The sequence below is a fragment of the Peromyscus maniculatus genome, chromosome 17, assembly GCF_049852395.1.
Source record: "Peromyscus maniculatus bairdii isolate BWxNUB_F1_BW_parent chromosome 17, HU_Pman_BW_mat_3.1, whole genome shotgun sequence".
NCBI classification, from domain to species: domain Eukaryota; kingdom Metazoa; phylum Chordata; class Mammalia; order Rodentia; family Cricetidae; genus Peromyscus; species Peromyscus maniculatus.
Window position 1 is genome coordinate 46,874,888 of NC_134868.1, and position 16,543 is coordinate 46,891,430.

At 44.7% G+C, this 16,543-nt stretch overlaps 2 protein-coding genes across 18 annotated transcripts in view; one reads left to right on the forward strand and one right to left on the reverse strand.

Moving 5' to 3' along the window:
• Kcnu1 (potassium calcium-activated channel subfamily U member 1) overlaps nt 1–7,735 on the reverse strand; it is a 78,531-nt gene extending 70,796 nt beyond the window's left edge. For 3 of the 8 annotated variants that reach the window (XM_076553600.1, XM_076553603.1, XM_076553597.1), the window contains exon 1: nt 7,404–7,541. The gene's annotated coding sequence lies outside the window, so the exon portion shown is untranslated. Of the gene's footprint in view, nt 1–7,112 lie in introns of all 8 variants that reach the window. The other 5 variants (XM_076553601.1, XM_076553604.1, XM_076553602.1 and 2 more) reach the window with 4 other exon arrangements.
• Nucleotides 1–16,543, forward strand: part of Ash2l (ASH2 like, histone lysine methyltransferase complex subunit) — a 33,754-nt gene that overhangs the window by 3,327 nt on the left and 13,884 nt on the right. For 4 of the 10 annotated variants that reach the window (XM_006982936.4, XM_006982938.4, XM_006982935.4 and 1 more), the window contains exons 2-8: nt 7,679–8,090; nt 8,710–8,773; nt 8,897–9,042; nt 10,901–10,989; nt 11,846–11,940; nt 13,984–14,079; nt 15,298–15,393. In XM_006982936.4, the coding sequence (XP_006982998.1) occupies nt 7,915–8,090; nt 8,710–8,773; nt 8,897–9,042; nt 10,901–10,989; nt 11,846–11,940; nt 13,984–14,079; nt 15,298–15,393 (762 nt within the window). In that variant the 5' untranslated portion in view covers nt 7,679–7,914. Of the gene's footprint in view, nt 1–7,678; nt 8,091–8,129; nt 8,430–8,709; nt 8,774–8,896; nt 9,043–10,900; nt 10,990–11,845; nt 11,941–13,983; nt 14,080–15,297; nt 15,394–16,543 lie in introns of those variants that run through there. The other 6 variants (XM_076553608.1, XM_076553606.1, XM_076553609.1 and 3 more) reach the window with 6 other exon arrangements.

Sequence of the window (16,543 nt, forward strand, 5' to 3'; positions counted from 1 at the left end):
GAGCCTAGATGCCAGAAAATAGAAAGCGGCCCATCCATGGGGGAATGTTACTTTTCACACACACACAAACACACACACACACACACACACACACTAGTCGTATATCGTTAAGGACTGCTTTGCCTATCCTGGGTCTTTGGTGTTTCCATATGAAATTTAAGATTATTTTTTCAATTTCTGTAAAGAACCATTAAAACTTTGATGGAGACTGTGTTGAATCTGTGGACTGCTTTTGGTAAGATGGCCATTTACACAATATTGATCCTACCAATCCATGAGAATAGAGTCTCTTCCTCTCTTCTGGTATCTTTATCAATTCTCTTTGCAGTGTTGTGAAGTTTTAATTGTGTAAGTCTTTCACTTCCTTGGTTAGATTTATTCCAAGATTTTTTGAGACAACTTCGAATTGTATCGCTACCATGTTATCTGGAGTGCTTATTGTTTGTATAGAGGAAAGCTACCGACTCATATCCTGCTCCTCCGCTGAACGTGCTTATCAGCTGTAGTTTTCTGGTGGAGTCTTTAGAATCTTTCATGTATAGAATCATATGTTGCTACTTTGGCTTCTCCCTTGTCTGTATTTATCTCTTTTATCCCCTTTATTTATCTTATTATTCTAGACAGGACTCCAATGTTGAAAAGGGGGGTGAAATATGGGACATCCTTGTCTTGTTCCTAATTTTTGGGGAAGGCTTCAAACACATGTTCTCTAGGGTGAGCAACATTTCCCAATTACCAAGAACTGGCTAGGCAAAGTGATGCATACCTTTAAGTCCTGCACTTTGGAGGCAGAGGCAGATGGGGCTCTGTGAGTTCAAAGCCAATGTACTCTACACAGCTTCACAGTGAGACCATGTCTCCAAATAAAATTTGCCCCTTGCTCAATATGAAGTTGTATGCCCTGGGAAACTTCTCAATCTTGGGCAAACTGAGATCACTGGTCACCTGTGTGCCACCTTTGTGAGTTCCAGCCACACGACCCCCTCTTAGTGGGGACATACAATCCCTTCCTTCTGCAGCCCTTTGTGACATGCTGTCTCCGCTCTCTACCCAGTGCCCTCATGGGTCTGGGAGCTGCCATCCTTCGGGTCTCCACTCCTCAGGTCTCAGCACCTCCTCCTGACCGCCCTATGGAAGGGAAACCCCACTAGCTGCTCCGCGGGTCTCTCTTACGGTGTTCAGACCCTTTCTTGTTGCTTTTCATGGTAGAGTGGTAATGGCGGAGTTTTCTTTTATTTATTTATTTATTTATTTATTTATTTATTTATTTATTTATTTATTTATTTATTTATTTATTATGTACACAGCATATGTGACTGCAGGCCAGAAGAGGGCGCCAGATCTCATTACAGATGGTTGTGAGCCACCATGTGGTTGCTGGGAATTGAACTCAGGACCTCTGGAAGAACAGTCACTGCTCTTAACCTCTGAGCCATCTCTCCAGCCCGACCTAACTTATTTTAGACTTAATCCCTAACTTTTATAGATTTGTACAGCATGGGCGGTCAGGAGGGGATGTGTATGTACCACAGGTGTGTGTGTGTGTGTGTGTGTGTGTGTGTGTGTGTGTGTGTGTGCGCGCGTACACATGTTGGTGCAACCAAGTGCTATTCAAGGTATATTCGTGATGTTAGCTAGCTTCACGGCACTACTGAATTATTTTGTCATGGTAGGTAATCTATGTTTGGAGATTGGGAGGTGGGTAACTCCGCAGCAATATGACCCTCTACAATTACTAAGAAAGTACTCTGCTTATGCCTGAAAAGCTAATAAGAATGAAAGGCAGGGACTGGAGAGATGGCTCAGAGGTTAAGAACACTGGCTGTTCTTCCAGAGATCTTGAGTTCAATTCCCAGCTGGCCCCCTCTTCTGGCCTGCAGGGATACATGCAAACAGAACACTGCCTACATAATTAAAAAATAAATAAATCTTAAAAAAAAAAAAAAGTGAAAGGCAGTAGATACTCTTTTGAATATCTACTATAAGCCAGAATCTTTGTCAAATGTGGGGCACATTTGCAGGTATGTCCTTTTTTGCTTGTTTGTTTTTTATTTTTCAAGACAGGGTTTCTCTGTATAGCTTTGGAGTCTGTCCTGAAATTTGATCAGTAGACCAGGCTGGCCTCAAACTCACAGAGATCCACCTGCCTCAGACTTCCAAGTGCTGGAGTTAAAGGCCTGCACCCCCGCCTCCTGCCTTTAAGACTTAAAAAGTAAACAAACTTTTAAAAATACACAGGCAACTGCTTTATCCTCGAACCAGAGAAGGTATTTTAAGGCTCTTAAAGAACAAGGGAGAGAAGGGGGTGCTGAAACTCAGTCATATGATAGTAAAGGAGGATACCTGGGGTGGGAAGGTTTGGGTGGGGTTGGGGTGGGGGGTGGGGAAAGAGGAGTGGGGAGGGGTTAACCAAAACTAAAGATGTATGAAAAACACATGTGGAAATGTACTATTCTATAAGCTGTTCTTTAAAAAAAGCACGAAAAGGCCGGGCGGTGGTGGCGCACGCCTTTAATCCCAGCACTCGGGAGGCAGAGCCAGGCGGATCTCTGTGAGTTCGAGGCCAACCTGGGCTACCAAGTGAGTCCCAGGAAAGGCGCAAAGCTACACAGAGAAACCCTGTCTCGAAAAAACCAAAAAAAAAAAAAAAAAAAAAAAAAAAAAAAAAAAAAAGCACGAAAAAAATTAATGGAAGTGCCTTGCATGGGTGGTGGCCAATGCTGCTCCCAGGAGCCATAGGTTATTAAACAAAAGTCCCAATGCCAGGTATGGGGTATCTCCTTTGAGTTGTTGGTCAGGGAGGCCCCAGAGGTCTCCCAAAACAATACAAGCTCTTGCCATTCCTCTTGGTTGCCAACGGAAGTAGAAAGTAAGACCATATTGCTGAAGATATTACACATCTTGATTACAGGACATAGAGCAATCAATCTGGAATTGACCTAAAAACTTCCTTCTTGTTGACTAGCATTCACAGTGCCAAAAGGAGCTATGTAGATTACTGGAGAGGAAATGACGTAAGGAGTCTTACTCAGATGTGTACCCCTGTGAGTTACAATACCAACCTGCAGGCAAGATGTGCCCTAATGCAATAGTGTCATGACTATTAATGAGTTAATAATCAAACACTTTCTGCTTAGATCAGGGGTCTGCTCCACAAGAAGAAACTCATGCTTGGTAAACCTAGTCAAATGCTTATGGCCCCAGAGGGGAGAGGCCCCAGTATGGTAGGTGTTGGGGCATATTATTTTAAGGTGTGTTACATTTGTTTAGGTTGTATTTGTTTAACTCTGTGAAGCTGTGTTACTGCGCTTGTCTAAAACACCTGATGGTCTAATGAAGAGCAGAATGGCCAATAGTGAGGCAGGAGAAAGGACAGGAAGGGCTGGCAGGCAGAGACAATTAATAGAAGGAGAAATCTGAAAAAAAAGAAAAGAAAAGAAAAGAAAAGAAAAGAAATGAAAAGAAAAGAAAAGAAAAGAAAAGAAAAGAAAAGAAGAAGTAGCCAGAGAAAGAGGGGGAATTGAAGGGCCAACCACCCAGCTACACAGCAAGCCACAGAGTAAGAAATAATGAAAGGTACATAGAAATAGAGAAAGATAAAAGCCCAAAGGCAAAAGATAGATGGGATAATTTAAGTAAAGTTGGTTAGAAATAAGCCAAGCTAAGGCCGGACATTTATAATTAAGAATAAGCCTCCATGTGTGATTTATTGGGAGCCGGGTGGCAGGCCCCCCAAAAGAGCAAAAACAACAACAGGCAGGGTCCCTTGAGAACCCTGGGAAACAAAAACAGACAAGCAGGCCAAGCAATGTCCTTGAATGAATGTCAGCTTCCCCACATCCCTCCCACACAGCTCTTTACTTACTAACCCTTCCTGGAGGCCTTGGGAAAGGAGACGAAACCACGCTGTGGTTTAGTCCCTGCCAAAATGCTTAAGTGTGACCTTGCTACATTCCCTGAGAAACCCTCCATTGCTCAACATATGATGGAGATGTGGGTAGGGGGGTTCCAGCAAGGGTCTCCAGGGTTCTTGGTTCTTTTGAACAGATGTTTGGCTGAGTTTGCTAGCATAATTCAAAGCTATTTTCCTGAAGAAACCTCAATTTTTTGAGTTTTTTTGATCAGAATCCCACCACACTAAGGGAGAACACCCTACTATTACTTTGCGCGTGGTCAAACTGCCTTCTAAGTGTTTGTTTAGAGCAGTAGATTGATGCTGCTCTCAGCCTTTGTCAGAGAAGCTTTCTTTTTACAGTGATTAATGCAGAAATTCACAGGCCAGTGCTAAAAAAAAAGTGGCTGTTGAGTATCCAGCCCTAAGTGAGACATCTATATAATCTCCCACACCAGTCTTCTGCTCACCGAGTGACCAATGCACTCATAAACTCACGGTAGCTGTGAATACTTGCACAAGATGGGGCCCTTTCAGCATTTCATCGAGGATAGGGGAAGAGCTCATGAGGCCCGACCCTACCTTGAGGACAGAGTATTGACAATTAATGGGTGCTGTGGTAAGGGACATAATTTTTTATTTTCCAGTGATGTAGTTACTGGTAAGAACACAGTCCTTTTTGTTGATTGGGGTCCCTCAAACTAGGTCCTACGGGCACTTTGAATACACTAACACTGTTGGGGGCTGTTCTCTGCATTGCAAGATTGTTGTCAGCCTCCGTGATCACTACCCACTTGATGCCAGAGACACTCTATGTTCCCCCCTGAACTCTTGGCTATGGGTTTGTCAAATGTAGTCTCTATTATGTTAAGGTGTGCTTTTCCACCCCCACCCCCCAGATATTTATCATGAAGGCATGTTGAATTTTGTCAAAGGATTTTTCTGCATCTATTGAGATGGTCATGTGATTTGAGTCTTTAAGTCCATTCATGTGTTTTATCACATTTATTCACTTCATATGTTGCCCCATCCTGGCATCTCTTGAATAAAGCCAACTTGGTTGTGGTAGATAATCTTTTTTATCAATGTATTCATTTAGTTTTCAAATATATTTCTTTTTACCAATTTTTTTTAAAGATTTATTTATTTTTATTGTGTATACAGCATGCATGACTGCAGGCCAGAAGAGGGCACCAGATCTCGTTATAGATGGTTGTGAGCCACCATGTGGTTACTGGGAATTGAACTCAGGACCTCTGGAAGAGCAGTCAGTGCTCTTAACCCCTGAGCCATCTCTTCAGCCCTAGTTTTCAAATATTTTACTGAGGGTTTTGAACTCGTCAAAATGAAGAGATTGCTTAACTGTGGGGTGCCCAGTCCTAACGGATGCATCTGTAACACAGCTCCTATACCTAAGGCTCGTATAACATTGAGAAAGAGGGGGTCAGAAAGACTGTAAAAGGCAGAGGACTGGGAAGTCTGCTGTGAGACTGTCTCTACTGGAACGACCCATGACACCACAACAATATGGCTGCCTAAACAAGACCAGAACAATGACGATACTAATAGCCATGCTAACATGGAAGGGGCCCTACCTCTAGACAACTACAGGCAAATAACTAGTGAGAGAAAGAAAATCAGTCTTCCCCAGGGACAGGACTATATGATTATAGAGTACTGAGTGGTCAGCTTTGAGATCACTACATATACAGAACATTAAAATGGACCCAACATTCTATATTTATATATTTTATGCATATATGTGTACATAATCATATATATATAATAAAATGAAGTCATGAATTTGAGAGGGTAAGCTGGGGCATAGGAGGGGTTGGAGGAAGGAAAGGAAAGGGGGAAAAGAATGCAACTATATTTTAGTTAAAATTTTTTAAATTATTAAAAAAAAAATTGGCACCCAGTCATAGAATAGTGAAAGACTGACTGGGTTCAATCTCAAGGCTGAAGACAGGGAAAGTTCTTCACACATGCTCTTTCTTGGGTAAGCATCTCTTTGTTGATGGACTGGACTATCATTTTGGGAACGCCACTTAAAAATTAATCAGTGTCCCAAGGTGTGTATATGGAACTATTTAGTGGCTCTTCACCTTACCACTATTTATGTGGTTTTCAGTGGTGGCGATGGAACCCAGGGCCTCTCATGCATACCAGGCAAGAGGTCTACCACTGAGCCACATTTCCAGATCCATTACAGCTCCATTATTTTTGCATTTAAGTTACCCTCTCTTTAGTTTTCATCAATAGAAATGATATTGTGATAACTACTTTCTTGATTTTCTGATACAGAAATCTCATGTATCCGAGGCTGGCCTCAAACTCCTCATGTGACCAAAAATGATCTTGAATTTGTGTTTTCCTTGCCTCTACTCCCACAGTAGATCACAGAGATACACGACCAAGCTCAGTTCATGTGATATTGGTGACTTACTCTCAGGGCTTCTGCATGCTAGGTTACATTCCCAGCCTATACTGACTACTTTTGGAGAAAGTTTGCTTTGGAAGGAAACTGTGATCTGTGATGGTTTGAATGAGACATGTCCCCCACCGTCTTGGGGATCTGGACATTTGGTCCCCAGTTGGTGTGATATTTGGGGAGGCTTAGGAGGTGCAGCCTTGCTGGATGAAGTATGTCACTGGGGGCGGGCTTTGAGTAAAAAGTAAAGCTGCTTTCTTGGAGTTCCCTCTCTCTGTGCTTGGTGATTCTGCTAAAGGATGTGAGCTCTCCTTGGCCGTCCTGGAACTTGCTCTGTAGACCAGGCTGGCCTTGAACTCGGAGATCCACCTGCCTCTGCATCCCAAGCACTGGGATTACATGTGTGCACTACCACTGCCTGGCCTATCTAACTTTTATTACAACTATTGTTATATTGTTATAACAATTATACTATTGTTCATAAAAAAAAAAAAAAAAAAGAATGTGAGCTCTCAAGTCATCGTGCCTGCTGCCTGGGGTCATTTCTCTCCTCTATCATCTCTTATCCCTGTGAAAGCCTCCGCCAAAATAAACTCACTTTCTTGCTTAAGTTACCTTTGGTCACAGAATTTTCTCATAGCAACAGAAAAGTAACAATCTGTAATCTAATCCCTATTTTTTTTAAATCTATGTTCTACAGCAATTCACTCTTTTAAAAAAGCTAATGTAGGATGGAAGGAAAGAATATTTTTCCGCGCGCGCGCGCAAGAGAGAGTTACAGTCTACCTCCTAGAGTTTGGAGACCATAGGCTTCCTTCCACTCACTTCAGGGTTTTTCAACTACCAGCTAACATCCACCTTCCCAGTCTTCCGTTTCTGCTCTTGTTTCGCTAGGTGCCAAACCTGTCTAAACTCAGTTCTCCGGTAGCCGACTCTGCCCCGGGGCTTCCTTCTCCTTCTGGAACAAGCCGCTTGCAGCTTGTAGCTTGCCGCTTGCAGCTCGTAGCGAGGGCGCACGGTTCTGCCAGCCTCCTCGGGCCAGATGCTCGCTCGCATCTCTCTCCACCCCCCTCCTACCTCGGGCTCTGGAATCTATAGTCTCTCCAAAAGCCATCTGGAAACGGGCTCGGAGTGGCGAACCCCGAGGAGCCCAGCAGCTTACAACAGGTGTGAGCTAGCGAGTGCTGGTTTTTGTTTTGTTTTTTCTGGAAGTTTCAGACGTTTCATTAGGAACGTTCGCTCTGCACAAAACGGCGTAGAGGCAACGCTCTCTAATCCTCATATGCGCCGTGGCTCCCACTCTTTGCCACGAAAATGAGCGGGATTTTTTTTTTTTTTTTTTTTTTTTTAAGAAATAACGTAAATCCTAGAGGAAAGCCAACGGGAGACCTCGTGCGGCTCGCCTCCCCAAACATTGGCTCTCGGTGTCCCGCTCCGCTTTTACGGCCTTAAAGCGGGCTGCTCAAAGCGCGTGCTTCACAAGCCAGCGGTGGGACCGGCGAAAAGTCGTTCCCGCTTTAAGAAGCCGCGCAAGGCGGCGACTCGCGGAGCAGAGGCTATTCTCGCGAGAGCCGGCGAAGTGGCAGCCATGGCGGCGACTGGAGCAGGACCTGGCCCTGGAGCGGGCTCCGGTCCTGGTGCCGGAGCGGCTGCAAGTGCCGCCACAGCAGAAGACGGAGAGGCGGAGCCGGTGGCCGCCGGGGCCGGGGAGGGGCCGTCTGCTGCCCCGGGAGCGGAGCCCAGCTCTGGAGAGGCTGAAAGTGGGTAAGACATTCGCAGCCCGCGAGAGCCGGCGCGGGAGGGAGGGAGGGAGGGCCGGGCTCGCCCCTCGTGGAATCCCGCGGCTCGCGCCGCTCCAGTGCGGCCCCCCCGGACCCAGGCCCTGCGGCCAACGGCTCGGTCCACCCGGTACCCTCTGCAACCCTGCAGCGCTGCTTGGCAGGTTGGCTCTGAACTCCACCTCAGACCTCATTTCCATCCGTGCCCGTGTGCGCCAAGCATGTTTTCCTCTCTCCCGCCTTTGCCCCTCTTAGGACCTAGCTGGTGACTCTTCTCATACTAACTCCTGAAATAGCCCAGGAAGGAAACCTCCGGTCGTTACCGGCATGGAAGAAGTCACAGCCCTTCTGAAAGCACTAGGAAACCCAGATCGCTGTGACTTTCTCCCCCCCAGGACCAACTCGGTGCCATGTACACGTCTGTACTGACCAATTGGGTTTCACAGTCTTGAGTGCACCCCTTCTAATTTGGATTGTTTCCCTGGGCATCCAGTCCAGGACAGTCTTAGACTGGGAACTCCATCAGTGTTTGGTTCAACGGGTTTTGGTTTCGGAGTGGGTATTTTGGAGTTCATTTCTCTTGAAACTTCTTACTCTCTTTATAGGGATGCAAACTTGGTTGATGTAAGTGGTCTGGAGACAGAATCTTCTAATGGAAAAGATACTCTAGTAAGTATTATCTTCTTAGGCCTTTGAAAGGCAAATTCGATTTTGTTTAAAGTTTTTTTTATCTAATTTTAAAAGTGTAGTCAGCCAACCCATTTGATTCTCTTCCTGCCCCGGTGCCTCCAGGAAGGTGCTGGTGATACTTCAGAAGCGATGGATACCCAGGCGGGCTCTGTGGATGAAGAGAATGGTCGACAGTTGGGAGAGGTGGAGTTGCAATGTGGAATATGTACGAAATGGTTTACAGCCGACACTTTCGGAATAGACACCTCGTGAGTACATTTCGTAGTCTTATAGAGAGCGCTGTGTAAAATTTCAACACGGGGCTGGAGAGGTGGCTCAGCAGTTAAGAGCACTGGTTGCTCTTCCAAAGGATGGGGTGTGATTCCCAGCATCCACGTGGCAGCTCACGGGGTTCAGGGAACTTCAGTTCCCGGGGATCTACTACCTTCTGGCTTTTGCACAGATACACAAGCTGGGGAAAAAAAAAAAAACAAAAAAACCCATAATTGTAAAAATTTGAAGAGAAGGGTGTATGGGAGTGGGGAAAAAAAGGAAATTATGTAATCATATTATAATCTCAAAAAATGAAAAGCATTTTTAAAAACAACACCAAGGGAAAATTTTTTCTTCAACATATTCAGCACTTGATTCAGTTTGTAGACAAAGTCAGTGGGCAGTATTTTGTGCTCACCCTCACCCCTATTTAGTGACCGGTATACTGACTGAAGAATTGTTATCAGTTAGTGTGTTTTAAGTATTGAGTGCAGAGGCCTATTAGGTAGACTGGGTATTGTCCTTGCTTTTAAACATACAGTGATTGGGAAATAAGACTATACAATTAAAGAGATTATCTGATTAGATTTGAGACTGTGTATTTTGAGTCCTGTGTAGTTTGGGTTTGGTATTTGCAATGGGCAAAGCCTGTTGTTGCAGAAATGTGAAGGTGTGGCATATAGTTCAGTGGTGGTGTACCTGCCTGCTGTGTGCAGAACCCTGGATGATCACCATCATCAGAAAGAAACTTGATTTCTCAAGAACATTGAGATAATCAGCGAGTGCTTTGCTTAAAGCATGCTTTGTTTCCTTTCTGATTGCTTACAATCTATCCCATGGGTATCATTTTTTTTCTGAGACAAAAAAAAATATGTCTAGATATGTACCTATTCTGGAGAATATGATACGATTCAGAGAATTAAAAAAATCACATGATCCAGAGAGAATGGTCTCCTTTTCTATGGAGTAGCTCAATGGCTAATAGGTGAGCCTTTTTGACTCGGTGTGAATAACTTATTAAGTTGATGGCTCTCTAACTGTAGCCCTGGCTGGCCTGGAACACCTTTTGTAGATCGGGTTGGCCTTAAAATCGCAGAAATCTGGGGCTGGAGAGATAGCTCAGTGGTTAAGAGTATTGACTGTTCTTCCCTAGGACCCGGGTTCAATTCCCAGCATCCATATGGCAATTCACAACTGTCTGTAACTCCAGTTGCAAGGGATTGGACAACATCACACATACATGCAGCAAAACACCATTGTACACAAAATAAAAATAAAGCATCTAAAAAAAAGGTCTCACATTAAAAAAAAAAAAAATTACAGAAATCCTCCTGCCTTTGAGTAAGTCTTTGTGGTTAAATTTTGAGTCCAGACAGGGCTGCATATTGAGTATCAGGCTAGCTAGGATGATAGATACCACAAGACCTTAGAAGGAAAAAAAGAAATGTATATTGAGTGGAGCTGGTGGTGCGTACCTATAGTTGAGGAACTTAGAAGGCTAAGGCAGGAGGATCACAAATTCAGTCAGAATGGGCTGTAGCTGATTCTAGACCAGGACCCTATCTCAGAAAAAGGCAAAGAGTGGACTGGTGAGATATCTCAGTGGATGCACACTTCCCAAGCAAGCCGGGCAACCTGAGTTTGATCCCTGGAACCCTTACGAAGATGGCAGGAGAAAACTGTGCCACAGGATCGGCCTCCAGCTCCCACATGCGCACCTTGGCAAGTGTGCCCATACATGTATCATGTATACGCACGACAGTAATAATAAATACACTTTGTAAAGGAAGAGCAGGGGACGTCAGAAGCGTGTTCCGTGGTTCACTAATTCTGTGTAATCTGGCTCACCCGCAGATCATGTCTACCTTTTATGACCAACTACAGTTTCCATTGCAATGTGTGCCATCACAGTGGGAACACCTACTTTCTCCGGAAGCAAGCAAGTAAGAATAACTCTGGAGTATTTTAAAAGATTGTTCCTTGGAAAACAAAAGGGATCCAGGTTAGCACACTTAGGATACCTTTGTTTAAGAACTGGTTGGAATTAACTTGGTATCTCCCCCTGAATAATTACAGTTGCCCATTTCAAATTTATTCAAAGTTACTGCTTTTGGCTGCCCCCGTTATTATTTTGTAGACCACTGTCTTGGTTTCTCTACCTGTTGATGCGATAAAAATACTCTGACAAAAGCAAGGTAAGGGGAAAGGTTTTGGGGGCTCACAGTTCCGGGTCACAGTGCGTCATGACTGTGAAGTCGCAGCAGCCGGCCTTTGAGGGAGCTGGCCACATTGACTTCATAATTAGAGACAGAGCAGTGCGTTTAAGCTCTGCTTGCTTTTCTCCTGTACAGTTCAGGATCCCCTGCCCAGGAAATAGTACTACCTGCAGTGGGCAAGCCTTCTGAACGCCACAGAATCGAGATAATCCCCCACAGACTGGCCATAGGCCAGCCGGATGTGGTTAATACCTGCCTGAGACTCGGGTGGTCCAGCCGGATGTAGATAATCCCTCCCTGAGACTGGGGTGGTCTAGCCAGATGTGGATAATCCCCCACTGAGACTCAGGTGGTCTAGCCGGATGTAGATAATCCCCCACTGAGACTCAGGTGGTCTAGCCGGATGTAGATAATCCCCAACTGAGACTCAGGTGGTCTAGCCGGATGTGGATAATCCCCCACTGAGACTTGGGTGGTCTAGATTGTGTCAAGGTGAAACATCACATCTACTGTGTTGAATGTGTGCTCCTGTTGATAGAAATCCAGTATTGCAGACACATCTTTTCCTTTTGTTTTTTGATAGATTTAAAAGAAATGTGCCTTAGTGCTTTGGCAAATCTAACATGGCAGTCTCGGACACAGGATGAACATCCGAAAACCATGTTCTCCAAAGATAAGGTATAGTGAGAATTAATGTAATTGCTGTATGCTAAAGAATCAAGGGAAACTTATAGATATTCTCTTGAACCACTCTAGTCTCCTCCATTTTTATGGTAAATCATCTTACCCTATTTTTTCCATATGTGGAAATGATAATTTACCAGTTTCTTAGTAGGTGTCATCTGGCTTAGCTGTTAGTATTATGAATCCTTGAATAAACTTGGTTGGCTTTTTGGAAGCAAGCAAGTCATCTATCACATAATCAAGTCTGGTGTCAACCAGTCTCTATGTAGCCTCAGCTGGCCTGGAACTTGGCGTCTTCAAACTGAGTCTTCCTGCTTCAGCCTCCCTGCTTCTTTCCCTAGAAAGAACACAGAGCTGGCTGACTGGTTTCTGACCTCATCCTTGTCCCTGAAGTGAACAATTGCTAACTGGCCAGGTGAGGGCCATTATGGGCAGCAGGCAAAGATGGACAGGATGGGGGCCACCAAGACACACTGCTGTCCTGTAATTTCTGTCTTTGCTTTAGAATGTAGTCTTGTGAAGGAAAAGTGCATGTAAAACACCGTTGTGTTACAAGTCAGTAGGCTCCTACAGCTTGTGCTTACCACGTCTTTATTATTGTTTTCTCTTGTGCTTGAGTGAATCTCACATTTCTTTCATTGTGACCCTAGAGTCGATAATACATAACTGCATTGTTGTCCACTGAATTTCTGACATTTGATTGTCTCTCATCTGACCAGCATAACTTTGTCACCTTGACAGCCAAAACCTTTGACACGTCCCCATGTGTTTTGAACTCCTTGTTTTCGGAATGACAGAGTAGTCCAAACCGTCCTTACACTTTCCCTGATTTCCTTTTCTATGGAGTAAATACTTAGTTTCAAAAGGATTGACTGTGCTGGTTCTGGGAGATGATCTAAAATGGTTGTGATGTAATGCCAGAAAATCAAGGGCAGACGTTGTTGTTTTTTTTTTTTTTTTTTTTTTTTTTTTTGGTTTTCCGAGACAGGGTTTCTCTTGTGTAGCTTTGCGCCTTTCCTGGATCTCACTTGGTAGCCCAGGCTGGCCTCGAACTCACAGAGATCCGCCTGCCTCTGCCTCCCGAGTGCTGGGATTAAAGGCGTGCACCACCACCGCCCGGCTCAGACGTTGTTTTTATCGTGTAAGCAAGAGTTGTCAAGCTGGGTCACCATCAGAGTAGATGGAAAGGAGCCTTACAAGGGAAGTTGGTGGAATTCTTAAATTCAGATTTTGACTCTGGTTACAGAGGTTGTAAGTAAAGAGATGCATGAGTTTAGGGTATCTAGTTTATGATTCTGAGTGATCAGCAATTCTAGATATTAAGAGCGAGAAGAGAACTCCACAAAGCAAGCTTAGAAGGAGCAGAACTCCATCTTAACTACAGAGAAGACGGAAACATCCTCAGGCCACAGATACAGAAGCTCAGGAGAAGGAACTTGGAAGTTGCCTTCCAGCTGACATCCGGGGAGGGAGTGTGACTTATCGCCAAGTGGACTATAAGGCTCGAGTTGTGACAGTCTGTGTATACTTACTTGAAATCTCCATGATCTGTATATTTGGTTGGTGGCTTGTCGCTTGAGACAGACTTTTACACTTCCACTCTGTTGCCCTGGCCTGAACCTCACAGCCACCTCCTGCCTACGCCAAGTGCTGAGACTGTGAAACTGAGCCACCCTGCAGGCCGTGGATTGTTTTTGAACAATTGAGTATTTGTCCAGTACCTAAAGCTACAGGAGGATCTTTGGTTTTTTTTTTTGTTTTTTTTTTTTTTTGCTTTTTCGAGACAGGGTTTCTCTGTGTAGCTTTGCGCCTTTCCTGGAACTCGCTTTGGAGACCAGGCTGGCCTTGAACTCACAGAGATCCGCCTGCCTCTGCCTCCCGAGTGCTGGGATTAGAGGTGTGCGCCACCACCGCCCGGCGGATCTTTGTTTTTATTGTAATGAAGTCTTTAAAAAAGGCTACTGTGTGTGTGTGTGTGTGTGTGTGTAACTTTGAAAACAGTTTTAATTCTTAATGATTTTTATTTCTTAAAAATAGGATATTATACCATTTATTGATAAATACTGGGAGTGTATGACAACCAGACAAAGACCAGGAAAAATGACTTGGCCCAATAACATTGTCAAAACAATGGTAAGTAAATGAAAATTGAATAGAGGTGATCAGTTTCAAAATGCCAGTATTATTTCTAACAGTTAAATTATATTTAGTTTGAAATAATGTGACAGTTAAGAGAATGCAAATAATTTAATATTAATTGAATGAGATACAGATAGTTATAAATTTTAATATTTTTTTCACACAAATTCGGCTAGTAACAACAGTGTTTTATGTGAATGTCATTGTCCAAAACTGCTCTTATGCTCTGAAACCCTGTCTGCAGCTTTTGGTTTGTTTTGTTTTCTTTAGATTTATTTATTTCATATGTATATGTATGTGTATGTGCTTGAGTGTGTGTATACCACGTGTTTCCAGTGCCCATGAAAGCCAGAAAGGACCACTGGGATCCCCTGAAATTAAAATGACAGATGATTAGAGTCACCTAATATTGATGCTGGGAACTAACCCTGGGTCCTCTGGAAAAGCAGCAGGTGCTCTTAACCGCAATTTAATTTTATACTAAACTTGGAGAGCATTTTTGGGTTTTGATTAAGTAAAAAAGTATAGTTCTGAACATTAATTTTAGCACTTGGGGAGAAGTCAGCAGTAGCTGCCCACTCTGCTTACTCTGTGAGAGGACAGAGGAGGGTATGAAGCACTGGCTCTCACTTTTCTGTCTGTCTGTCTGTCCTGTGTCAGGTCTCTTGTAGCCCAGGCCTTGAACTCAGCAGTAGACACAGGGGACTGGACTTTGACCTTCCTCTACCTCCAGAGTGCTAGTCACGCCATGTCCCTCCTTACCTAGTGTCTGTGCTGTACTAGGTCCAGCCCGTCTTCATGCATTCTGGGCAAGAACTCATCAACAGACCTACTGCCTGATACGGGCTCTCTGAGTGCCTCTTCCATTTTTGTTCATGATTCATTTTCCTTCTCTCTCTCTCTCTTTTTGTTTGTATGTTTGTTCGTTTTTTTGTTTTTTGAGACAGGGTCTCTCTATGTAATCCTGGCTGTTCTGGAACTCACTCTGTAGATTAGGCTGGCCTCAAACTCACAGAGATCCTCCTGCCTCTGTTTCCCTGAGTGCTGACATTAGAGGTGTGAGCCACCACCTCCTGGCATAACTTTCTAATAAGAGGAACCTTAGGGTTTTTGGAGAGTACAATTAAGAATTGACATTTGGAGCTGATGACTAAACATCTGCACCTCTAAGTAAAAAATGTTCATTATTACTAAGATACTGTTTCCTCATAGAGTAAGGAAAGAGATGTGTTCTTGGTAAAAGAACACCCTGACCCAGGAAGCAAAGACCCAGAAGAAGATTACCCCAAATTTGGACTTTTGGATCAGGTACATTAATCTTCCGCCTTTCATTCTCTCTCTCTCCATCTCTCTCTCTCCTTCCCTCCCTCCTCTCCTTCCCCCTCACCCCCCATAGTGTGGCAGGTTTGGCTCACACTGGGCTGGGGATGTGCTGAGTTGATAGAGTGCCTGCCCCGCAGCACTGCATAGCCTGGGCTCGTGGTAGAGCACTGGGGAGGGGCAAACAGGAGAATCCTGGGCTGAGGCCATCCTGGGCTACGCGAGGCCTTCTCTCAAAGAACAAGAGGCTGAGGAGATGGCTCCCGCTTCAGTTCTTGTTGGGCAGGTATGAGAACTTGAGTTCATATCCCCAGCTCCCCGGTACCCACATACAAGCCGGAAGTGAGCAGCGTGCATCCATAAACCCAGCACTGTGGGCCAGAGACAGGCAGACAGGCAGATCCTGGAGCTTCCAGGCCAGTCAGCCAAAATGCCAAGCTCGGGTTCAGTGAGAGACAGTCTCAAAACATAAGGTAGCGCCAGTGATATGGCTCAGCTGGTACAAAGTGCTTGCCACTCACGCCCCAAGTGACCTCTGGGGGCTGTGGTAGAAGGAGTGAGCCAGTTTGCAAAGTTGTCCCTTTGTCTTTTCTTTTTTGGTTTTTCAAGACAGGGTTTCTCTGTGTATCTCTGCCTGTTCTGGAACTCAGTGTGTGGACCAGGCTGGCCTTGAACTCAAAGAATCACCCGCCTCTGCCTCCCGAGGGCTGGGATTGAAGGGGTGCCCTGCCACCACCGCCCGGCAGAGTTGTCCTTTAACCCCTGCATTTGCACTTGCACTCACCCCCATACCAAGAGGCAGCTTGATAGAGGATGCTGGGTTATGTGCGAGCCCCTCACTCCCAACACACACGTGTGTATACACATGCACACAGAATTGTCTGCGCCTGTCTGTCAAAAACACAAAAAATAGGCCCGGAGCATGGTGGACTCCAGTTGAGTGGTTATTGATACCTGGAGGAAACACTCACCTTAACCAGTGACAAGTGTTTTAACTTGGTGTGACAGATCTCACTGTAGCCCAGGTTAGCTGAAACTCACGATAATTGTTGCTGCCTCAGCCTCACTTGCTAGGGTTACGTGTGTGAGCCACCATGCCTAGCTCGGGCGCCAGTTTTGATTCTGGTCGTTCCTCATT